Source organism: Aptenodytes patagonicus, chromosome 19 (assembly GCF_965638725.1).
Source record: "Aptenodytes patagonicus chromosome 19, bAptPat1.pri.cur, whole genome shotgun sequence".
NCBI classification, from domain to species: domain Eukaryota; kingdom Metazoa; phylum Chordata; class Aves; order Sphenisciformes; family Spheniscidae; genus Aptenodytes; species Aptenodytes patagonicus.
Window position 1 is genome coordinate 4,340,303 of NC_134967.1, and position 25,459 is coordinate 4,365,761.

A 25,459-nucleotide genomic window follows, 5' to 3' on the forward strand; every position below is an offset into this window, starting at 1 on the left:
GCGGACCAGTAAGCCTCTGTGTGCGTGTGTGAGTGTGTGTGTGGTGTATGCGACTGTGTGGTCATGGAGGACTCCTTGTCTCCCTTCTCCCCTCTTTTTCTTCATCCTGTCTTCTCTTGATTCCTAGCAAAAATAGTTCTGACACATTTGGGACCACCCAGCACCTCACAGGAAAAAGAAATAAGTTTGAGAATTTTCCTGTGGTCCCTTCTCCACCCCCACCTTCCCATCACTGCCTCCTCCCAACCTGCTGCCTCATCCTTGCACCATAACCAGCTTTAGGGTTTAGGCAATATAGGATTAGGGGAGGTGGCTGTAATTCTTTATTCCAGATGGCTGGCAACTGCTAAACCCACTGTCACAAGTACCGAGTTATAAAAATACTTAAATTAGGCCCTTTGTTTCAGCCCGTGTCCCTGCCAAGCAGCTCTCCCGGTGTCCTGCCAGGAGCTCAGCTTGCGCAGCACAGGTGGGGGACTCTGAGTCAAGACTATAATGATGCTGGGAAGAGGTTTCTTTGGACTCACACCTATCTGGATTCCCTTGCTCAGCTCCATCTGCTGCTTTTTGCCTTTAGCACTTAAAGAGAGATCCTGCAATAAGAAAGAGCTAGGTGTGACTTGGTGTACGTGTGTGCTCACTTAGCAGGTGAAGGTCCTGATCCAGGGACATACCAAGGCTGCAGCTCTCATACATCTTACTGGGGGGTGCACACTCTTGACAGAGATCCAGGTTCCCTGCTCTGGACCTAACCCTGCAAGTACCCAGTGACCTGAGCTCAATGTACTGGAAACTGGGGAGGGAGGGCAACTGCTGTAGGGTCAGCGTTTCCTCAGAGCTGCCCTGGTGCCTCACATCTGTCTTGCTAGGTTGGCTCTTAGGGTTATTATTTATTATTTATTATTGTTCATTAAGTGCTGACAGAGTTGGGGCTTTTGTTTGTTTTGTTTGGGTCTCCATTTAGAGGCCTTCGCTGAGGCAGACTTCAGTGCCAAGACCTCAGGCACTTTTACAATTACAGCCTGTGATCCTATTGTATTGTTTATGTAATGACTCTCAATCCCAAGGGATTCTGCAGCCTTTCTTAGACCAGAGCACCCAGCACCTGGCAGGGAGAGTGCAGGGCAAGTACTTGGCCCCTGGTGCCAAGGAAAATCTCTGGGCTTTACGTGCTAGGGGATCATTAATACGTAGACAGATCAGGCTAGACCTTGCTGCGAGGATCCACATGCAGAGAAGTTGATTAAGCTGCTTCAGAAGGAGGAGCAGATGATTCATCCCTGCCATGGTCTGTGTGGTTGCGGGGTATCTTGGTGGCTCAGACCTGATGCTCTGGCTGTTGGGTGTCCGCAGCCTGCTAGTCTGTCTCTGATACAGTGAGCTGAGTGACTGGTCTTCATGGGCCAGCTTATGTGACCAGTCCCTTGAGTGTCCCAGAGCACCCCAAGCCATCTCAGCACTGGTACTGAAACTTTTACCCTGTTAAGTAGATGTGTGGAGGGTGCCTCACCAGCTCTGTAACCTGCTGGACATGGGTAGGACGTGGTCTAGTCCACGACCAACCACGTTGCGGCTATGCTGAGGTGGGTGATGAGCTCATCACCATGATTCCCAGGTTTATTTCCAGCTTTGCCACTGATGCACTTTGTATCTGTAGCCATGCGAATGCATAGCTTTGTGCCAGTGCTTCCTCATCAGTATAATGGGTATAATTAGGCTTCCCTGATTGAAGATAGCGCCAAACGCTTAGTGTGCTGGCAGATTTTTTTCTTTTGTTTAAAAGTCCTTTCCGAAAAAAGGAGGTAAGACCCGATTTTAGAGTGCTGGTTCCCATATCGTAGTTCAAATATATGCAGATCTCTGACAATATCAAACCCTTTCCTTGTGGGACAGGTCTGCTGTGAAGTGTTGGCTTCCCATAAACCTAGCAGAAGCAGAGTTAGGTGAAGACTAAGTGCTTCTAAGCGCACAGTCTCCTCTGTATTCAGCAAAATACGGGGATTGCAGGATGTGGCGCTGCTGATCTTCTGTGTTAATTACAAATATAACAGAATGTAAAATCAAGAATAGTCTAAATAATTTCATGGCCTGTTAACCGAAAGAGAGCTTGAGTTCTGGGACATGGACCAGGCTACCACTGATACTGGTATCTAAAGTCAGTGGTGTCTGGAAGAAGGGTCATACTGTGCTGGCTGCTCCTATTTCCTTCTGTAGATTGCAAGACCAGGTGATTAAGAGTGCATTAGATAATTTTCTAACATTCCCTACAGGCAGTTACTGACATTGCTGTAGATGCATCCTGAACGACGTGTTGGAAAAGGAAGTGCACAGGACAGTCTTTCTGCATTGTGAAAATGTTTGAGACCCCCATGCAAAGCTGTGTTCTGTTCTGACTCCAAGTCTCCTCAGACATGGCCGAGGAAAATGCACGTGAGTGCTGACCTGGGGGCACCTTCTGTTGTTCTATTTGCACCTACTTGTACCTGTTCAACACACCTCCTCTCTCAAGCACTGCCACTCTTGCTGCAAATGAGTCTGGAGACCTTGACTCCAGCACAGCCAGGAGCTGGAAAACACCCCGTAGTTGGGTGAATGGGATGAAAAGTTCAGATTTGGGTGGCGTATCTTTTTCTCTCAGTTTGATGTGAGTGGCAGTGGAAAGCCATAAGCTCAGTTCTCCTGTCACTGACGTGGTGTCAGCTGGGAAAATCATTCTTCTGAGCTTAGCAGAGTGACATTAGCATAAGAGCAGTCAGAGAGGGATCGAGCCTAGCAGGTCTGGAAGAGGAGAGCTGAGGCACTGGGCTGAGAGCGTCTGGGATGTTTGACATGTTGATTTTGCTTGCTTGTGCTCAGGACTGGAGATGAGCCACTCATCCTCAGTCTGTGGGGCAGGAGAGTCCTTCAGAAAGCAGACTGGCAGCTCAGCTCACATCAGGTCAGAGAAACCTCGGGAATGTGCAAAGAGGAGATCTCCAGGAGTGAGACATGGCAGAGACACCTGTATCTGCCTTTCCTGGGGAGGCAGTTCAGGCTGTGGAGCTGCTGACTCTCACACAGCATCTTGCTCCAGCACTGAATTCTGGCTGCTGTTCCTGTGCATCCAGCTGGCTTGGGGCAACGAAGGGAAGAAAAAGCCAGAGCCAGCGGCTCAGCTGATCAGGGGGTTTCAGGGAGAGGCTGCCCTGCCTGACTTGAAATGGATTCGGGGGCTTTCTGTAGAAACTGTCTTCAAGGGCAAGTCTGAACAAGCCAGTTACTCTTAATTTCCCATGGAGGCAGAAAAGCCACTGAGAACATAAAAACGTTGCAATAGAAGGTTTGGGGATAAGAGAGCATAGTGTTGCTGGCCAAACAAGACTGTGTTTGATGATATATCTGTCATCCCATTTACCTCCCCGGCAGTGGGACCCGAGGACCTCATGAGGATTCAGAACAGGCTTTTGTGAAGACATCCTGAGCGGTGAAGCGGGGTGCTGAATGGGGTGCAGGGCAGCAAGGGAGGCATGGCAAGCCGTGTGTCACACCTCCAGCTCATCTGCTGGGGCCCGGTTAAAACACAGGTGTAAGGGGAAAAGGCGTCAGTATGTCTCCCACTCACCCTCTCCTTCCCCCTTCCTTCCATCTCACATCCTCCCTGGAGCACCATGCGAGTTTATCAGTTTACACCAGAATGCAGTGAAGTCACTGAGGTTGCCAAGGTCTTGTTTTCATTAATTTTGAACCCTGATATGCCAGCCCCCAACTCTGGCACTCGTTTGCAGGGCTGTCGCTGCTAGTGCAGGCTCTCCTCACGGCTTATTAAACCAGCACCTCTGAAACCTAGGCTGAATTCAGATTCATAACGTCTGATTCCCCCATGTCCCTCTCTCCCCCAGTGCCTAGAAAACAGCTTATTAAAAAGTCACCATTGGTAATTGCCTGGGAAGTCACATTTTTAACACTTTCCTTCAGTTCTTGGGAGTTGAGCTCTCTCCTTTCCCAGACCACGGAGTAAATCGTGACCATCCCTGCTATTTACTCCAGACTACAGAGGACTTGATAATGTTCCTGTAGGGCCAGTCTGCCCTCAGGAAAGCCAGTGGATCCCAGTCACAGTTGTCTTTGGGGGGAAGGAGTTCTGCATGAGGCTGAGGATTAACGATTCAAAGGCAGTGATTCCCCATCCTGGGGCAGGAGCTGCCAGCAGGGAGCCAGCAGCTGCAGTGTCTGCAGGGACTCTTGACCCACCACTGCTTTGTGCTCTCAGTGTCCACAAATCCCTCTCCTCCGTGGTGTCTGGAGGTGGCTTCTCCTCCCGGGCCTGCTGGAAGATCAGATGGAGGGAGCAAAGGCTGGGAAATGGGTTGCTCAGCAAGCATGCCTGGGCATCCCTGCAGGGACTCAGCGGTGTTTGCTGGTGGGAGGGCAGGAGTAGCAGAGTAGCCAGGATCCCTCATCAATATTTGTGGCTTTTTTCAGTTGGTGGATATTTGTCAGTAAGTGATAGTGTTGAGCTGGATACCACTGAGCTGCTGGAAGCAGAATGAGACCTGTTGACTTTGAGGAACTTGAAGTGTATCTTTGCCCTGCAGTGCCAATATAGCAGCTGCAGAAACAAGCTGGTTAGTTCACCATTGAGAAGGCAGAAGACAGAGTCCTCCTCACTAGCGAGGGGACTGAAGAGGAGGAATCAACTTCGTGGACTGCTCTAAAGCCAAGCCTGTGACATTTGGAGTACATTTTCATTGCAGAATGAATTTGCAGGACCGGTGCATGACTCTCAGCTGGCAGGTTAGCCTCCTGGAGGTGTGAGCAGGCACACTGGGTCTGAGTGTCCTCACTTCGGTGACTTGTACTGGTGCGATACTGGTAGTTCTGGGGACATCTCCTGTGGTTGTTCACAGAGCTGCCACAGGCTCTGTCAGCAGCAGAGTCTGGGAGAATTTTCCTCCTCCTGCACCCCAGCAGAGGAGGGAAGGGAGGCTGCGGGCAGACTGGGAGCAGCTGGTGCTGGACAGTCTCCATGTGTGTCCTCGCAGTGGTGGAGCTGCTCCCCAACCCCGGGTGAGAGCCACGCTGCTCCCTGGCTGGCCCGGCTGGCCCGGGGTGCAAAGTACCAGACTTGGGGGAGGGCTTTGTGGGAGAGGGCTCAAGGCAGCACTCCCTGAGTTCACTCTGCATGGGAGATACACCCTTACAGAGCTGTCTTTTTATTTGCAAACTGAGCAGTTGTACTGGAAGAGATTTAGCAAACATGGGACTGCACAATGCTATGTGTACTGAGTCACACATCAGGGCTAGAGCCAACTAGCACTGTGAGCTACTGAGGCAAACATTTGAGAATAGTTACAATAGGCACCAAAAATATCTTCAAATGAGATCTTTCTGCATTGCTGCGTGTTGGGTAACAGGGAGGGCTGACAACCTAAGCTTAAACTCTACCCACATGCTCTAGAGCTCATCCTGGGCAAGGTAGGCAACTGGGATGGGAATAAAACAGAGGAAAAGCAGTTTTGCTCCTATAAAGGGAGCCCTGATTAGCCAATTTCACATAGGTTGGAAAAGTTCTGCTCTGGTGGGAGAGACAGGGTTGTGGTCCTGCATAGCGAGTTAGGCTCTAGTGTTTGGCCCTGTGGTCCTGGCTCTGACTGCATTTCAGGAGGGAATGACCCCAGAATTACTAAAACACTGTTGGATCTGCAGCTCAGAGCTCCCCACACCTGCATGGGGCCAGGGCAAGATCAGTCCCTACAAGATGTCTTCTCCTGTCTGGTTTTAAAGCTCCCAAGCAAGGGGGCTGCTCTTGGAATCTCTTGTAGAAGCTCTTCCTGTTGTAAGATTTTCTCAGGGGTTTGCTCTGTGGTTGCTGTTTCCTCTCTGCCACTCTCTTTTAAGGTAAAGGAGCTACTTCCCCAAAGCCCAGGTCTGGTTTCAGAGACACAATTCCCAAAACTCAGATTTCAGGGGCTTGTCCAGGCCATCTCAGCAGAATCGGAGAACAGGCAGCGAAGGCTCTCGGTGCTGTCTGGCGCGTACTCGCACAGACTGAGTGCAGCGCTGGTAGCGAGCACTGAATCCGACTCAGCCTCCTGCCAAGTGACCCTTTGGCATCCTCTCCCCAGTCCCCCCGTACCCTTCCCTCACGTCCTGCTGTCTGCTGCTCTCCGTACCCTCGTGCTGGGGCTGGGATCACACCTCAGCCTTGCCGCGGCCCCTTCCTGGCTTTGAGCACACGATCTCTCCCACTGGTTTTGCAGCCGTTTTTTCTGCCAGCGCAGGGCACTGAAAAGTGCTGGCACTGCCAAAAACCCTGTGTGCACTACGACTCCCCAAACATCCCTTTATTTTTATTGTTCTGTTAATTACTGTTTAAACTTTAATAAGTCACTTCGTCAGGAGGGGGGACCTGCAGTGAGGTTTCTGTGCAAACACTGGGCCCGGCAGTGACTCTAGTGTAACATAACCCTTTATACAATGTGGGAATGTTTAGACTGTAACAGAAACTTGTTATTTTAATGACAGTTAAAGGGGGAAAAAAAAGAAAGGAGCGAATGAAAAAGGGAAGCAAGTTTGTTGGGGAAATGGCTCATCTCAATCTCTCTGTCTGGCCTCTTTTCTCTGGGCTTTAATGATAGCTGGATAAGGAGGCTTTATGGCTTCTGTTGAAGCAAGTCTTGTTCCCAGAGATGCCCTATACGAGGCAGTATGTCGTCCCCTCTGTTCTGCGGGGTAAGGCTAACAGCGGAGAGATGCTGATGGAAGCAGCATGGCTTGATTTTGCTCAGAGGCAGCAGCAGATGCCTAAAGCCAATTTGAGCTCAGCCTAATTATTCTGACCCACACAAGAGACTTTCCCCTTCTATTCAGAGCTTCTTCCACTGTTTAAGTTTTTAAGTAGCTATGCTGAAACAGATGCTGGCACGCCGTAGATAAGAGGGTCCAACATCCCATGGAAAAATGGACCTTCAAGCTAGAAAATGCTGCCTTGTTTTAACTGGTTACCACTCAAAAGGAGGAACCGTTATGGACACCTGGGAGAGGGAAAGAAAGAGCGAGCCCTTGGCTCATACTCTCGGCAGTGGAAGGACAGAGGGTTCACAGGCATCCTCAATTTTGGATTGTGACTGTTGACGTCTGTATTGCTTTGAGGTAGTGGAGAGTGCCTGTGCAGTGGCTGATGTCCCTGCATCCCAGCACTGAAGTCACCTCCAGGTTTGGCTTGGCTATATTTAGCACTCACTATAGACAAGACCATATAGAGTGATACATATGATCCGAAAACCTTCAACTCCTGCTGACCTCTCTGCTGCTACAGTGAAATCCCCAAAATCTGTACAGTCTGGGTGAGGAATGATGTAAGACCGGGAGAAGGGAGAGCTCCCACCTTTTCCCTGACAGGTTTCATGTTTCCCCCTCCCCAGGTTGGTCACTGGTCCCTGGCGGTGCTGGTCCCCTGGGCAGCACGGCTTTCTCTGCCAGCCGTGGGTGGTAGGACCACAGGGACTGGGGGAAGAGAGGTGTGGAAGGGTATGGGCGTGCGGACCGCGGCACAAGAGGTTTGGTGGGAGATGTTGGGGAGGAGGAAGCTGGGATGGTGTTGGGAACTTGAGGAAAGAAGAGGGGAGAGGAAGAGCACACTAAGGCTGAGGCTGGCAACTGGGAGGGGAAGGGGGACACAAAGGGCAAAACTTTGGAGGGGAGGTTAGGAGGATGTGGAGTGTAAGAAGCACTTTGCTGGAAGCAGAGCCTTTCATAGCATCAAGAAACTTCCTCGGGCACCAGCTCATTGCCAGGAGTCCTGTTCCTCTGTGCAGAGACCCTCTCTCCTCTTTGCTGAGTTTCTGACCAAAACAGGAGCCTGGGGGACTTGCACTCTGTAAAGCTTTTTAGTGAGGGCAAATGTAGGGTGGAGCGGGAGGGGATGAAATCATGGACCTCCAGGGGACTGTGTTTTCCCAAGTGGGTGAGCATGCAGGGAGCAGGCCAAAACGGTTCACGCTTTCCTCGCCCGCTGCTGGGGTTGTGATTGTTATTGATTGGGTTTGCTGTTCTCGGCACTTTGTGTTTTTCCAGCTGAGCATTGGCTGCCCCTTGAATTTTTTTCTTTTCTTTTTTTTTTTTTTTACCTCTGCTTTAGTTCAAATGCCCACAGACATTGCACGTGGGGCAGGTGTGTGCACAGCCCTGTGCCGGCCAGCACTGTGCGGCTGGGGTGAGCCTGCACCGGGGCTGCACACGGTTGGGAGTGTGCAGGGGTCTGTGTAAGGTACCAGTAACGTGCAAGCCTGCTGTCAGTAAGATTAAATTCATAGGTCTGTGTCATCTCTGGAAGTGTGTCATACAAAAAGGTAAAGAAATCTGCTCTTGTAGAAAAACCAGTGTCAGGGCTTCATGTTGAAGCAAATAATAGGAACATGCACAGGGACAGGGACATGTATACGCTTGGGCATGTATAATGTATATCTGTATATCTTCAACCCCAAAGACAGAGGGCCAAAGGAACTGCTAGCTGGAGTAATAGTTTTGTTTCATTTCCAACGTGTGGTTGTGACTTTCAGACCTCGCCAAGCCCCTCATATTGGCCTGGTGTCACTCCAGCCTGGTGTGCTCGTGTCCCTCCTTCGCAGAGCTTTGCCTGCTCACAGGGCCAGTTGCAGGAGCCGTCCCTTTAGGAATGGCATTTTCCAGGTTCCTGTGTGAGGCTGAACATGTCCCAGCTGCAAAAATAACTAGCCTATATACCCTGTGGAAACAGGAGCAGCAGCGACACATCTGTCTGGTCTGGGCAGAGCCAGCTTGTAACTAATGCCCCAAAGGGGCATTGAGCGGCTGCAAGCTACTTGTCAGTGTGTGGAAACCCGAAATAGAGACCTTTGGGGGGGACTAGCCCGTCAGAGGGGTGAAGCTCTGCAGTGGGCAGAACTACAGATACCTCTGGGCCTCTTGTAGGACCGGTGGGTTCCAGCAAGACATTAATATTGACTGGCTTCTCTGGACCAGCTGCGGGGCATGCAGGCTGCTGGCGGGGCTGAGGTGAGGGGCCGAGGCTGGCACTGCCGGGCACTGGTGTCCCCGAGAGCACCCCCAGCCTCTTCCCCCCCAGCCTCTGCTTCTGCCTCCCCCATGGCCGGTGGGGTCACTTTGGTTGGAGAGCGCAAGCTGAGCTCAAGGATAGAGCCCCCTGGACGGAGCCAAGGAGCCGCTGTATAAAAAACGCTGAGGTTTTCCTTTTCTGTACAGCGCGTTTCCCTAAATTGCCTTTGACTGTGTGCATCGCTAATGAAAGTTTATGCCCTTGTTAGAAGGACAGGCAGGTCCGTTCCAGTTAGGGCTGGGTCTATCCTTCTGCCAACTGCCCTCCCCAGCACGCACACACACACACACACACACTCTCGCTCTCTCGCTTGCTCTCCCTGGTGAATAAGTGGAGGCTGTTACCAAAAAAAAAAAAAAAAAAAAAAAAAAAGAGGAGGGGAAAAAAATTTCCATATTTGTGTAAGTTGCTTTAAAAGCATTTTATCATGTCATAAAAAAAAGGAAAGTACTCTCGGAAATTGATCCTGCACACGAGCCCATTGGACAGAAGGACGTCGGGATGTTAATGGCTATTTTGCTCCAGGGTGGCTTATTAAAAAATTTATACATAAATGCTTAAAATTGCATAAATTATTAAAAAAAAAAACAGTAAGCAATTTGCAATCCCGATCCACTTTTCCTCTTTTTCTTTCCCTCGTCATCCTTTTCTTCCCTTCTTTCTTACAAAAAAAAAATTCCTTCCCCCTCTTCTCACCCTTGTCCCCTCCCTGTCTAAAAATGCGATGCGTCCAAAATTGTACATGTATGTGTGTAAAATAAATAGGATTTTAAATGTGACCCGCCACTGGCCAGCGGAGCTAGCTATGAGGGGGAAATAAAAAAAAAAAAGAGGGGAGAAGAAAAAAGAAAAGAAAGAAGTTTGGATATGATGAGTGTTTCTCGCAGGCGTGGAATGTCACCCACATATCCTGGAGATTGTACTGGGGAGGTTTATGATGGTTTCCCATTGATTTGTTTCCCCGACGCAGCTGCCGACCTCTATTGAGGGACAAACATAATCAGCACTGACGCAAATTAGATGGTTATTCGTTTTGAAAATTGACAGAAAAACAATAAAAAAGATGAAATGCTCCCAAATCAATAGATATAATGAAATTCAAATAATCCGAGAGATGAGGTCTCCATGGCAACTGATAATGTGGAAAAGAAAACAATTTAATAAAGGACAGACACACTTTGAAAACAGATTGGGCAAAGGGAAGGCGGGGGGGCGAGGGAGCAAGGGGGGCCGTGGGTTGGGTGGTGGTGGGAGGGGGCAGCGGGAGGAGGTGGTGGTGGGGAGCCGGAGCTGGCTGCCTCTCCGGTTGGTTAGCGGTGCTGTAGTGAAGGATCACTGTCCATCCCAAGGACGCTTGCCATAATTAAGAGAGGCTTTCGGTCCAGAAAGTGCAGATTCAGGTTTTAATACACAAAATTATTTCAGGAGCACTGAATCGGAAAGTCGTTTGTTATGACCTTCCTGAGAGGCCTGGAGCAGGGCATGTTGGAGGCGCGGCGGCTGAGCCAGCTGAGTTATGGCATATTTGTGTTTTTATAGTGCGGAGGGGAGGGGGGAAGGGGGGAAGAAGGTTAAACAGTATTTACAGCTCAGTTGTTTTCAGAAAGGAAAGAGAAATAGAGTTCATGAAAAGATGCGAGTGGAAGAGAGAGAGAGAGGGAGAGGGAGAGATCCCCTGCCCGGCACACACACTCCGCTGGGACGCCAGCTCCAATGAGACACTCACCGATGCTCTTTTTGCCTTAAGGTGTGAGGTGCAGATGGGCTGGGGGTAAAGAGGGGCTCTTTGGTGGGATGGGGAGTGTATCTGTCCCTGCTGCCGAGTCTGTCTGCAGGGTCCGGCTGGGAGCCCACTGTCTTCTCACTCCAAGCTGCAGAATAAACCGCTCCTGGCATGCGGGCTTGTGCTGAAAGCATGTGTGTGTGTGTGTGTGAGAGTGTGTGTGAGTGCATGCAGGGTGCTCTGCGCTTGCACGGGTGGCTGCCTGTGTGCGTCTGCATGTGTGGCTGCTGGTGGGCTGTATATACGTGGGTGCTCACCGCGTGTGCAGGGCTGAGCAAAGCTCAGTGCGTGCGGGTGTGTGCCTCTGGGGAGGTGCATACGCTGTGTATCTGTCTGTGTATTGCGGTGTGCGGATGTAATACTTGTACAGTCACAGGTACATAGACGTTTGTGTGCATTAGCATGTGTTCTGTGTGCATACCGTTTCACGAGCACATGTATGGGCATGCGACTGCGTGTGTTTGTGTGCTGGGTCATGTGTGCCTCTGCATGTGATAGTGTACCTGCACAGCCACGTTTTCATACACGTGTGTGTTCCCACTGATGGGTGTTTGCAATTAGTGATAGCGCTAGCACATGGATGGGCTCATGAGGACAAGAGGGATAAGAAGATGAGCCCTAATGACCAGCAGAAAGAGCAGCAAAAGGCAAGACAGAGAATTAGCGTCGGTGTGAGCACTGGGAAGCATGGGGTGAGTGCCCACACAGCTCAGCCGGTGGGGTTTCTCTCCCATGCCACTCTGACAGGACTGCTGAGTTAACAAGCTCAGGGATGACCCACTGCTTTCACACTAGAGCTCGGCTCTCCTCTGGCCAGACTGTGAGCCTTTTCCACACGAACAGGACGGACAAGCGTTTCTCCTAACCATGTTCCACAGTATTTGCAGGTGCCAGGCATCTCTGGGGATTAAAGAGCCCCTGAACTCCCAGTGCTGCGTGTGATGGGTGCCTGCTGTGTGGGTTCACAGAAGACTCCCAGCCCCACTTGGGGATTATAGAAACCTTTAAGGAATCCGAGTGCCCCCTTCGCATACTAAGCCCAGAGCATGTTACCTGCTCACATACAGCTCAGGCAGCGGTCGGGGGCTGTGGGGAGGACGTAACACAAGCTGGAAGGCTAAGATGCTCTAGTTTGTTCTCTGCCATGCAGCTCTTGCTGAGGTGTCACTTACCTTGTGCGAGCTAACACACTGATTTACTTTGCAGGACCAGAAAGACCACAATAATGAACTTTTTCTGGCCCTGTGTTTCTTAGTGATGCAACAAGCATTCAGGCTCCCAGCTCCCATTTATGCTCCTGACTTCCCACTGCAATTAATTAGGACTCTGCATTCTTTGTTGGGTCTGAGCTTAATAGTGCTGAAAGGGATTGCAAATTGCTCTTAAGCTGCCTACCAACTGCCAACAGGGTTTGGAGGGACCCTTTTTTAGGAGGTGGCTCACTTAACCCCTGCCCTCGATTAGGGGTGACACTGAGCCCGGCCTGAAGCCAGGGAGCTGCTCTCCACTGACTTGGGTCGTGGTGGGTTTGGATTCTCTGTAATGTAACTTGTTAAAGACAGTCACCAAGAGGGACTGATGAAACTTTGAGCAATTCCCTTCTGAATCTGCATCCTTTAAGAGACCTGTTGTCTCTCCCAGGTCCTTTTTATTCCCCCAGTGTCAGGTACTTGCAGCTAAGTCTGGTTCCCTCTCTACCACCTTGATGTTTCACTGCACCCGCTACCCTGCCTCTTTCAGCATTTACAAAGAGGTCTGTGCAGCGTTTCGAAGAGGCTCACTTCTTGGCCTCTTCTTCATTCCTTGGGAGCTGGCTCCCATACGGGCTGGCTGGCCCTGCTCCGGAGGCTTTCCCAGCCCTCTTTGCTCTCCACCACCCCTTCCCTCCCTCTCTCTGCATCCACCGTGTCTTCCTGGCACAGCACCTGGAGCGTGCATGTGTGTCTATGGAGAGGTGAAGTTAGGCACCGTGTTTGCATTTAGTTGCCCTGACAACATGTCTGGCTTCATAGGGAGTTTTCCAAGGGCCACAGCCAGCCTGCAGGGACCTGATGGTGATGAGCTATTACTCTTCACTCTCCCTTTTGCGTCTTTCCCCTCGGTTTTCTTCACAACCTGTGGGGAGATTGATGGCGGGATTGTGATGTAGATGTTAGCAGTTCTGTTTGATTTATAGAGTGAGTTAGGCTGAGTGAGGCCACTTAGGCTCGTCTGGATAGTAAACCTTTTAACTGGACTAAAAAATTAATAATAAATAAATAAATAAGGCAAGGAGAAGAAACTGGATCAGAAAAGCCGATCCTCTTGGCTTTATGTTATCTGAAAGAAAGACTCTGAAGACAGAAGGCTCCCAGGGAGCAGCCTCTCATGCTGGGGAGCAGTGAGACCCTGCTCGCTGCATTAGGCTGGAACTCCGAGAGCAGGTTTTCATGGGACCAAGAGGAGGAAACTGTTGAAATGTCTCATCAAAGATCCTGCATTGACAGATGAACTAGAAAGTTGGCTGCAGAACGCAAGGGACTTCTGAGCTTCAAACTGTCCTGAATCAGTGCTTTTCCTCTGCTGTTACTTGAATTGCAGTAGCACCTAAAATGGCAAACAAAGGTACTGGGCCTGCTAAGCTAGGCAAGAAATCTTTGCCCAGATGGCTTACCATCTGAAGAGACCCAGCAGGTCAAGGGCAGAAGGAGAGCCTGCGTGATGTTATTTGCCCAAAGAGAAGGAGCAGGTGTCAGTAGCAGAGCAGGGAGCAGAACCAGAGTTCCCATCTCCCGTTACTCACTTTTTTCCCTCTTCTTTCCACTCTGCTCCTTTTGTTAATCCTAGAAGTTCCCTGTGTTACTTGTATGCAGAAAGAGGGCCTTATTTCTTGTCCTTTGGAGGTTCAGGGTACGTGAATGCAGAGCGGGGTGAAGGGAAGGACAGAGGCAAGGAGCTTTGTCTCAGCACTTGGGGGTGAGCAGCAGAGCCTTAGCGTCTCTCAGAGTAAGGAGGCTGGGGGTAGACAAGATCAAAGCACATTTAGGATCATTTTTGAGATCTGCTCAGGAAAAGGTTCAGACGTGCGTTACTAAAGAGCTGTGAAGAAGGATTAGTCCTGTCCTTGCTCGCAGTTGAACCACTTTCCCCACCAGCTGTGCCAAATGCCTGTGAAGAGCTGGTCGAGCGGCAGCAGAGCAGGTCAGTGGCAGGTGAGAAGGCAGTGTCGCAGAGGAGACCAGCATGGTGCAAGGGAGCGGGGCCGGTGTGGAGGCTGTCGCGGTTCAGCTGTGCAGGGGAGAAGGGCCCCAAGTGGGGCTGAGCTGGGGCGGGGTGAGGAGGATGGGGTCTACGCAGGCTGGGGCAGTGCAGGTGAGGAGGTCTCTGGGGTGGGAGAGGGCCGATGCGGCAGCTGAGGAGACAGCGCAGTGCTGAGTGTTAGCAGGTGTCCGTCCTGCTCTGCTGCCTGCCAGCCAGGCTCTGCTCTCCAGCGGGGACTCTGCAGACTCTGGAGGACTTTGAGTTGCAGCCCATTGCACCATTGCAGCAGGAGCGGCTGTGCCTGGGCTGTGCTTGGGCCAGCTCACTCCTAGTGTGAGGTCTGTGCTGCCTTTCTCTCCCTGGCCAGTGATATATGGCATAAATTAGGCCTCTGAAGGGGGATACTGCATCCTTAAGAAGAAATATGTCCTCATTTTTCTTAAACACCGTTTGCACTGAGTGAAATGTTTAGAAGGGACGCTGAGGGATAACTTTATTTCTTACTAGGGAGTTCAGAGCCGTTCAGTTAAACCCATAAAACACTGGGAGTAGGGAAGCTGACAGCCTGCCCGTGCATTAGAAAAGCCATTACTCATCTAGGGGAAATTCACCCCATGCTGGAGCCTCGTGTTACCAATGGGGTGGTCCAGGGGAGGACACAGGCTCATCTCCCTCGGCCATCTAAGGGGTCAGTAGGATGCTCAGAGGTAGAAAAGACTGTTAGTAACAATCCAGCACGGTGACAAAGTGCTGATATGGAGATCTCAAAGCACTGAGTAAACACAGCTGGGTTCAGCCCGCTGGGTGGGTAATCATCCTCATTCCTCCTCCTCTGCATGGGGAAACTAAGGCACAGAAAGCTGGGGAGATTGACAGTTACATCGTGATTGGAAACCAGGCTGGAAGCCAGCACTCCTGGCTTTTAACCCCCAGCTTAAATCACTAAAACCAAATTCCCTTCCAGAGCAAGGAGTGAAAGTCAGGAGCCCTGACCCCCTGCTCCGTTTCTGCCGCAAGGGTGAAGTCGGGAGTCTGTTCCCAGGGTGGAGTTGGGAGTCCTGGCTCCACCTCCATTGCTCCAACGTTCAGCCCTTTCTTCCCAATGGGATCCACTGGAAGATGAAGGCAAGGTCTTGTAGGTGGTAGTAATGGGAATTCCTGTCTTGGATGATGATTGGTGGTGTGGTGGGCTGCATTACAGGTGTGGCTGGGTGGGCTTCTGCTCTCGCACGGGCACCTCGCTGGCGCAGGCTGCCATCGTTCCCCCAGTGGCTGGTTGTCCAAGGGGACAGGGCCACAGGCGCCCAGCATCATGGCAGACAAGGCATTGGCCACCAAGAGGGTGGTGACTTTCTATTTGATGTTTTATTTTGGAGGCTTGACACCAAAAGATTTAATATTTGTTTGAAATGAGAAACAGTTCTCAAATGAATTTGGAGAGCCTGGGAATTAATGTCAGCCCCCCCCCCCCCCTCCCTAAACACCCCTCCTCCCCATCAGCTCAGCCCCCCCCTTTCAATTTCTGAAGCCTGCTGATTTGAATATTTATAAATATCAGTAAATTATTTATTGTAGCAATCTGCTGTGCCATTTCACCAATCGCCGTTAACACTTTAGGGCTCGCTCTTCAGGAGGACGCGACTGGAGAAAACGGGCACCTGGGGGCTGGGAGCATGCTCTGGGGAGGGGGCTGTCACGCCAGGGCAAAGCCTGCGTGGCTGTGATGCCAGGAGGGGTTGCCTCTGCACGCAGGACAAGAAGAGTTGGGGGTGTTTGCAGGAGACGATGGGGACCCTCTGTGCCCAGTACTAGGGAACACTGCAGGGGGACACTGGGAGAGGACATGGCTGGAAAGGGGGGCTTGTGTTAACGGGGGAAGGCAGCAAGGAAGATTGCCTGACGTGATGTGCCGTTTGCTGCAGCACCCTTTGCAGGCTTTGCCCTGCGGTGTGCGGGGACCTTGCTCTGGCTTAGAGCTCAGCACTAGCCCTCTTTGCTTGTAGTTTCTGTTCCCTTGAGGAGGAAAATTCCTCTTGGTTTCTCCTGTTCCATTCCCTCCCTCCATAATTACACTTCTGCAGTGAAAATACACACCATTCAGAGATGATGTGGCTATTTTCTGTTTGGGGAAACGGGGGGCTCCCCATGATCATGAGCTGTTCTCCTGGAGAAACCCTGGCAGCAGCACCAGAGCAGCAAAGTGGCCGGGTAGGAAACAGGAGCAGCCCATCTGGCTGGCGGCCCCGGTGCAGGGCACCAGCATCTCCAGAGCCCCATCGCTTCCCCCTCCTCTCAGGATGCCTTCTGTCATTCACTGCCCAGTGCTGTTTCTGTACGCTGCCCCTCACTGTCACTAGAAAATTACAGCTTAACTCTGCAGCTGAGAAGGTTGAGCAAAGGGAAGCAGGACAGGCTTGCTGAAGGGAATGGCTACTGGTCTCTGCCCCTTTGGGCCAGGGTTGAACCAGGCTCTGGGAGCTGGGAATAGGGAGAAAAGTGGCCTCCTGTGCAGCTGGAGATGCCAGTGTGTCAGGCAGGAAAAGGTCAAGCAGTGCTGAATGCACTCTGACAAGTGCTGGCCACGGGGACCAGAGCAGAGTCCCCAGCTTTTCCTCTGCGGTTTGTGGATGGGGTGTGTAGGGAGAGCCCTCACGGCTACGGGAAAGCAGGGAGTGTAGCTGGCAGCGCTTCCGTAAGGATGCCCTGGCTTCTCGCTTCATTTCTCCTCCCACGTCTTTGATTCTCCTTCTCCTCCCTGCCCAGTGCTGAGCTGGAGCCTGTCAGGTCCGACTTTCACACCGAGGGCTTTCCCTGGCTTCACGCAGACACGCACAGGCGGGATCCATGCTTGCAGGGCAGAGGAGGTTGTTAAAGAGCCTTTGTGAACTCCCCAAGGTCAGCCAGAAGAGACAGCATCCACTAATCCAAGGTCATTTCCTGGGCTAAAAGCAATAAAATGTTTTATTGATAAACTGAAGAGGGGAAAATACACACACTAAATCCACTCTCACACATTGTGGGCCATGCCTGGGCTGTTGCTGCTTTTGCCCTGGCCCTGCCTGGGATAATGCATGAGTCTTTGTGCTGGAGGGGAAATGCTTTCTGGAAGGGGCTGAGCGTTTGGCTGCCTTCCCTGCCTCCTCCTGGCATGTGGCTGGGCACTGCCAGGGCATTGCTCTGGGGAAGCATGTTCCCAATGCCCCAGCGGCCTTCTGCTGTGAAGGTTTGGCTCCATCTTAGGGACTGCAGCTCAAGTGTGAAGAGGCTCTGGCGTGCAGAATCCTCATCCCCCACACCAGCGAGCCGTCCTGCCCTCCCTGTTTGGGGCTCCTGGGCAGATCGGAGTTTCTCCAGTCAAGCTTGCACCACAGTGGTTGAAAAAGAAAAGGACTGTGCAGCATGTCGGCCCTCCTTCCCTCCCCCTCCCCGCCCCAAATAATGCTGTTAATAATTAATCGAATGAGAGCTTGCAGCTCCTGAAAAGCTGGCACTGGGACCTCCCTCTTGAACGGAGCTGCTCAGCTGGGCTTAAAACTCTTCAATAGGAATATGAAAGCTCCATCTGTTCGATGTACCTGGCCCTCTGAAGTGACAGCGCATCGTCCCTCCCCAGCCAGCACCCCTCTCCCCACAGCACAGGCCCTCCTGCCCCTCCTCTCCTGCCACTCCTCAGCCCTTGCCCCATCCGGCGGGGGCACCCCCCTGCACCCCTGGGTCTTCCCACACCAGTAAGCTCCTGCCGCACAGCCGGGGCCCCTTCTCCTCCACCCATGCCAGCTGGTTCATCCAGCTCCCACATGTCCCTTTTTCACAGCCGGGACCCTTTCTCCCCTCTACCAGGGTGCGTTTCTTCATTGACCCCAAGCCAAAGCCAGCAGACTTTCTCTTTGCAGCGCAGTTTGCCCCTCGGCTGGGATGCCCTATTCCTGTCCACGCTGCAAAGCCCTTTGTTCCTGCACACGGTGTGCCCCCTGTAGCCCCTCTTCTCCCTTGGGGGGAGGCAGAGCTAAGCTGTGCCCACCTTGGCAGTACCCCACCGTGGAGTTCATGGGTGAAAAAGTGCTGCTTTGGGGACTGCCTGGAGGGAGAGAGCCTGGGGCTGCACATGGGGCGCTGGCAGCACATGGGGACCGGGAGGAAAGAGGGGTGGTGGGGGCAGCAACCTGGGCTTGTCAGCAGCAAGTTCAAGGGGTGACAAGGCAGCAAAATGGCAAGGTGGGTTTTGTCTTCCTCCTTTCCAGGCCTGGTTGCGGCAAGCCGTATCTTTTCTTCAAAGGGAGGTTTGCTCTCAAGATGCCACGGGGCTGGGTGCAGAGCGGAGGGAGCCGGTGTCTCCTCACAGGGTGTGGGGAGGGGGCAAGCGGAGTAAACTCCTGGTGGCATTGTTTTCAGAGGAAGTGCTCAGTGTAAATAGAGCATGTGGGAGAGTTTGTCCTGGGCAGAGATGAAAAGTCTGTATGACAGGCTCAGGTTATAAACGGCTTCCTCAGATTGATGTGAAATCAAAACATTTCTATTTAGACGAAGAAAATGAAGGGGGATGTTTACTTAGCCTGGAATCTTTAAACAGTGCGATGAAGACACAGGGTGATTTGGGGTGGGGAGCTCGGCCTGGGGGGAGGGAGCCCCTGCCTGGCTTTGGGGGTCCCTCCCTGCCTGGCAGTCCCAACCTCGGGCAGATATGAGGGTCCCTCGTTCAGCAGCTCAATTCCTCTCCTGCCCAAGTGAACGAACATGGATGCTCTGGTCCCCTCTGGCCTGATGGCCATCTTCAGCGTTTCTTTGTAAGAACGGTTTCCCTTCTACTTGTGAAATGGACAGGCTGAAAGAGGGGAACAGAAATGTTGATATAGGTAATGTCCCTCCCATTCCATAGGCAAGGAAATAAGGCAATGGAAAGATGAAATGATGTGTCCAGGCTTGCGCAGAGTTGGTTGCAAGGTTGGCAGAAGAAGCTGGGAGTTCTGATTTCCTGCGGCCGTATGTGCATAGGTGGGATGGAGGTACGTAAGAGTTCTGGTACTACAGGGCAAATCCCATCTCAGGAAGGTCTCTGGAAGGGTTAGTTTTATAGATCAGGGAAAAGGTAAGTTTTCAGAACTCGCTTTATTCTTAACTTAAACTTTAGGAAAAGATTCTCAAAATGTTAAAGGGCAGAATTGCTGTGCTCAGAAAAAGTCCCAAACACAAGGAGAAGGGACAGGAAAGATGCAGAGCGGAAAGGCAGGAGCTGGGGGGCAGAAGCTGGGAGGCAGAGGGGCAAAGCCAGGGTGTGTGAGATGGAAGGAGGCAGGAACAGGAGTGGAAGACAAGTTGCAGGCTCCCTGGAGTTGCTGCGTACGCGGCAAGTGCAGCCTCGGGAAGGTCTGTTCCTCTCTTCCTTTGAATAAATATTTATATATTCATTTGCCGGCTGGTGCACGCACTTGGCTGCTCACCTCCAGACCAGAATAATGGGACCTGCCCTCATTGCAGAAAGGGGGAGGGCAGCGGGGATTTGGGCTGCCGCCTGTCTGCCTCCCAGTTATCTCCAGCTTCAAGCAGTGCTGATCTCACCAGTTAAGAAGGGCTGGGTATCGTGAGAACGTGGACGGGGAATCACCAGGCAGCATTCGGGAGAGCGGTGCTGGTGATTCAGTGCTGACCCGGTGCCCCAGCCCTGGGCAGGCACTGCACCGCGCGGGAGGCATCGTCCTAACCACCTGCAGCCATCGAGGCTCCGCTGGCCCTTCGCCTGAGCATACAGGCGTGAGCTGTAGGTGTCCTGGCCAGGCTCCAGTTGGAGCTCACAGCAGCCTCCTGAGATTCCCTCTGTGGTACCAGTTGCGCATAGGATTGGCCTTCACTTTCTGCCCTAAATAGAGTGGGAATGTGATGGGAAGGGAAGGTGCCAGCACACAGAGACTTTTGCAGCTTCATGGGCGTCTGCCTGTGCCCATCTGTATGCGCGAGGACTGTGTGCGTGTGTTGGGGAATGTGTGAAAGGGAAATGCATGGGGAAATGTACAGGAATGTATTTTGGGGAGATGGGACTTTTTAACCACTACGTGTATGACTACATTTATGGAGCGTGCCAGTGCATACACACAGCTCTTGAACAGCTATAATTTCTAGATGGGGAAGTATGTGTTTGGGGGCAACATGTGCTTTCCCTTCATGAAAGCATGATTGCACGTAGGTGGTGGTGCCAGGGGGGCATGCATCTGGAAAGTGGAGGAGTACATTTTGCCTCCCTTTGTGTGGGGGGCTGATATATTTGTCGGGGGGTTATTTTTCTTGCAGTCCTTGACATGGAAACGTGTCTGAAGCTGTCAGGAGTTTATGCTAAGCAGCCACTCTCTGGCTCTCGGACAGCAGGTCTAAAGTTTCAGTCTGTTTGTATTGGGCTGTCATGTTATGGGATTAGGGGCTGTCACGATGGCTTCTGGATGCATTGTAGGGGGTCTGATTAATCTCACTGTGCTTCTGTGGAGCAGCACCTCTGTGCTGGTGACAGGGAGGTATGGGCTGAGCTGCCACGAGGGACTCCTGTGCAATGGAGGAACCCGTTCTCACCATTCGAGGTCTGGAGACAGTTTCTGTTCACTCTCCATGTGATGGGTCCCTCTTTCAGCATGACATAAAGTCCAAGAGACCTCCAGCAATGTCCCCACAGTAACTCCAGTGGCGTGTGTGTCCGGCAGGCATTTTACCAGGTGCTCTTCCTGAGCCCTGGGACACAGAGCAGGGTTTGCCTCCGCACTTCATGCTGGGGGAAGAGCCAGGCTGTGTGCATGTTTCTTGCCTTGGGACCTTTAACCCTTCTTACTCTGGGTGTCTCTCAGAGGTATCATAAATAAAGAGGGAAATGAGACAATGCAGCTGCTTTAGAATCAGTTTTTGCTTTTATTTGTGATTGAGTCTTGTTAATTGTTGGTGCAATAATTATGCGAGTGACTCTGTGATAGGGACCATTTAGTTCAAGATTCTCTGTGACCTTGAAGTTAAGACCTTATCTTCTTCCTTTCTCCCCCCACTGTCTCTTACCCCTCCTTTACTAGCTGTCACATATGAATAAACTACATTAAAATAACAAACCCACACTAATTAGCTGATTGTGCTGGCAAGTGTGAGAGCAGAATTTCCTGTGTGTGAGAGAGCGAGCGAGTGAGCAGGCAAAGGGGCCTGATCAACTGATACCAACCCAAGGCGATTGTCTCCCATACAACTGCCACACACCAGTCTGGTGCTCTGGCGCACACACTTGCCAGGACTCCTGTCCTCTGTACTGGTTCTTTCTGGTCCATACTGGTTCTCTTCTCTGAGACTATGTGTAAACCCCATTAAGTGAATTCCTCACCGTCCCTAGGGTTAGGCTTGGGAAGCTGTTCTCCCTGCTACAGGTGCTTGGGTGCAGTTACTGGCTGGTGTGGTTTTGGCAGCCAACGCATCTGGGATGGAGCTGGGGACCTAAAAGCAGGTGGTGCTGCAGTCTGAAGGAGAGAGCAAGTCAGGCTTTTAATAAACTTCATATCCTGCCTGAGCCAGGAGCAAAGGCTGGCCCATACCATGTTCACCTGCTTGAGATGTTTGGGGCCTTTTGAGCCCAGTTCAGTCCCAGCATAAATACGTGCCTCTTTCTTGAGGCCAGTGGCATCCTTTGGTACCAGCAGGTTCAGAGCGTGCCTCTCACCGGGCTCTCCTGGCTGGACTTTCACTCAGAGCTTAGGAAACAGATGGCAGTCCCACCTTTCAGAGGATGACACTGGCCATGCCTGAAGGCCCGTTGGGTTGGGACCAGCCGTTTGCTGTTTGGGTTCAAGTTGTCTGATCCCACTAATGCCCTTCCTTGCTTCTTTCCCCTTTCTTTTTCCAGCTGAAAGAACTATATGCACTGACGCAACCTCAGGAAAACCCACAATGGCTGCCAAGCGCAAAGGCGGCCTGAAGCTAAATGCAATCTGTGCCAAGCTGAGCCGCCAGGTCGTCTTCGACCACGGGGGAGCCGAACAGGCGCGAGCGGACAAGGGGCCGCAGCGGGAGAGCAGCAACAAGGACCTGCCTCAGCCTGGGACCAAGGAGCTGGGGACAGAGTTTTCAGATGGACTCAGCCGTGTGCAGAAGATCGAGGAGGACAAAAGGAGGGAGGTGATTGAGAAGTGGGTGAACGGGGAATACAACGAGGAGCCCTTGCTGGGGCGAGCAGAGGGCAAGGAATGTAAGGGCGCTGAGAGCGCGGAGGTGCCCCCCGAAGGGGTTTACATGGTGCAGCCCAAGGGCTGCAGTGACGAGGAAGATAACGGGGACGAGGCAGACACTCTGAGGGGCTCGCAGGATGGCAACTTCTTGGACGACAGGGATTCAGACGGGCCGGCCTCGAAGGACGATGCCTACCGGTCCTCCAGTGGCGAGACAGGCTCCAAGCTGGGGGGAGGAACCGCCTCAGGTAAGCCCTCTGCCCCCTCCACCTCCCTGCGTGGGGCAGCTTCACGGTTGCGTTTTCTGTGGGACAGACGAAGCTGTTGCTGTGTGTCCATGCTAGATACTGTCTGCATCTGGCAGCCAAGGAGGAGGGTGAAAGCCCCAATCCCCTTGCAGAGGCCTGGTATTTTGCTCTTGGGACTGTGCTGAGTTTGCCTCTGCTTCAGCCTCCCCTTCCCAAGAGGGGGATTTGTTGGGGTGGATGTGGCTGAATGGCTCTTTCCAGACTGTAGATCCCTTGATAGAGTAGATCTCCCCTCCGCAGACTCCTTCACACTATTCAGATGGAGATAGCTGTGGGGCATGCTGGTTTCCTGGTCATGTATTTCTGCATGGAGGGGCGGGGGGGAAGCAGAGAGTGCCCTTGTGGCAAATCCCAGGTGGATTCTGCAGCGTATTCACACACACACCGGCTGTGCAGTGCATTGCAGTGCATTTCATTGCAGGCAGGGTTGTGTAAACACACTCACGCCCACATGTTGCATCTTATGTGATGATAATTAACCCCGAGATCAGAGTTGACCATGGGAGCCCAGGGCTGGAGGGGGGGAAAGCCAGTAAGTCATCGTGCATTTCAACCCGGTGCATGCTGCAGTCCGGCTGCCCGCGGAGGTGCTGGGCCGCCCCTTCCCCCGGCTTTCACGGGCAGGTCCGGCGCGGCCACCTGCGAAAGCTCGGGGACTGTCGGGGACCCGAGGCCGAGGGCGGCTCCGGGAAGAGGCGCCAGGGAGGGGGTGGACCTGCGGCTCCTGGCGGGGCCGGGGCCGCGGCCGCCACCCCGCGGGGCGCCCGCACCTGAGGCGGCGGGACCCGGCCCCGCGCCCGTGCGGCAGCCCCGCCCCGCCCCGCCCCGCCCAACGGCCGGCCGGGGCGAAGGTTCTGGAAGGAGCGGCCGCCGCGGCGGGAGGCAGGAGGTAGGCGGTGGCGGCTTTCCCCGGGGGAACGGACGGGAGGGGACCGAGCTGTGCTAGGGCAAGGCCGGAGTGGCTGCACGTCCCGTGCGGGACCCCGCCGAGCCCTGGCCGCTGCCCTCTGCTGCTCGGGGGCTCGGCGCTGCGGGGCTGGTAGCAAGCTTGGAGCGAGCTGCTGTCTAAGCGCTACCTGTCTTTGTCACTTATCCCTGGTTGGCCTACCAGTACAGATGCCCCTTTCTGGGTGTCAAATAAGAGCCCGTAACAGAGCTGTCCGACACGTAATGCATCGCGTTCCCTTTTTGCTCCTGCGTGTTCCCTCATCCTGGGCTGAGAGGTTACTGCTCGCCATGTTATTGCCTCCTTCACGAGGCAGGCATGGGAGCCTGTCCTCCAGCGCTGCCAGTGGGGTAGCACAGCCTGAGTTCAGGCTCGAGCTGGTGAAGCTGCTGGTTCCAAACCTGTATGTCCCCCACCACTTCGGTCCAGGATGCTGACCTGCATGCAGTTGCAAGGTGTTTTCCTCCAGGCTGTGTGTGCATCTTATTTTCAGATAGCTTCTGTCTTATTTTTGTGGTTCATTCAAAAGCTGAATTCAGCAAGAGATGTTGGGAAAAGCCCCAGCTGAATTTCTTTCTCACTTCTGATACCCAGGTTTCCCCCAGATTGATTTTGGGGGGTGTATGAGTGCTAAGCCTTGGCAAAAGCTTAGGGTAAATTGAATTCTCTCCATTAGGGCAGAGCAGCTCCCTCCCCTAATTTGTCACTCAGCTGGATTGGATCTGTAATTGAAAGATCTCCCCCTAATCTGCTCCACCTGCACGCACCCCTCCCCTGATCTCAGCACTTTGTGAATCCATCAAACTTTCCTCCTTTTGTGTGTGCGCATGTTTTCCTCCTCCTGTTAATAATGCAGCCGAAACTCATCTCCGTCTGTCCGTTCCCCTTCTGGAGAGGCACATTCTCTAGTCTTCATGAGTTCAGTGGCAGCGCACATAATTATGCATATAAGATATAAACAGAGCTGTTTAATTATCCTTCGCCACATCAGTGACAGAGTAATTAACAAACATTGCAAGATCAATGAGGAAAAGTGTGACCTTCAGTTTCCTTTGATAGGAAAGCCCTTGTCGTTCCCAGACACAAGGTGATTGTGCCTGGACTCTGTTTTTAGTTTAATTCCCCCCCATTTGCAGCTTTTATTTGCTACGAAAATGAAAAGGAGGGGAACTTAAATGTAACGAATATGTTACCAAACTGGGGAAAATTAAAAGGAACTGAGGTTTCTCACTGGGGTAGGAGTTCTCAGTAAAATGCCTTTGTAGGGCTGTATTGTCAAAGGATTGTGCAAAAAATGTATAAGCATTCACGGGGGGCTGAAGACTCATTTATGTTTAAGGCGGGTAATGGCACACGCGGGGTCCGGTTTACATATACAGCCACATGGGATTTGACTTGCAAACAGACATGCTGCCAGGTCTTGAGCATCTGTTTCAAGAACCCTGTTATAAATGTCGTTTGCAACGTTTCCCTGGAAAGCACAAACTGAAACATCTCTTGCTTTGGAACGGACAAAGTTCTTTTCCTCTTCTGTCTTTTTCTGTCAATGTTCCAGAAAATGGATTTTAAGCTGTTGATCACCAGGTCCTTTCAGACCTGGTGTTACTGGATGCAAGTTTATTCCAGTGAGGTCTGGAACTGCCTACACTAAAAAGGAGGTTTTGTTCCTGTAAGTTGGGGGGTAGCAGGAGGCAGTCAGATCAAAGGAGAGGAATACAGCTCTGCCCTCCTGGGCAATGCGGCTTCAGGGGAGTCATCACAGGAACCTGGTTTTGAAGGTTCTGAACGCCCATTGCTCCCTCTGAGGACATAGAGGATACAGAGCTGGCAGTGCTCAGCAGCATTTAAAATTGAGCCCATACTTCTTTGATCAGCTGGAAACTTGGGTAAAAAGCAGGAGCCACACAGAAAACCAGGTCCTACATCTAG

General features: G+C 52.2%; 1 protein-coding gene across 6 annotated transcripts in view; it reads left to right on the forward strand.

The window, feature by feature from the left end:
- CASZ1 (castor zinc finger 1) overlaps window positions 1-25,459 on the forward strand; it is a 211,974-nt gene that overhangs the window by 135,620 nt on the left and 50,895 nt on the right. For 5 of the 6 annotated variants that reach the window (XM_076356421.1, XM_076356422.1, XM_076356419.1 and 2 more), the window contains one exon: window positions 21,955-22,524. In XM_076356421.1, the coding sequence (XP_076212536.1) occupies window positions 21,955-22,524 (570 nt within the window). Of the gene's footprint in view, window positions 1-10,750; window positions 10,824-21,954; window positions 22,525-25,459 lie in introns of those variants that run through there. The other variant, XM_076356423.1, reaches the window with a different exon arrangement.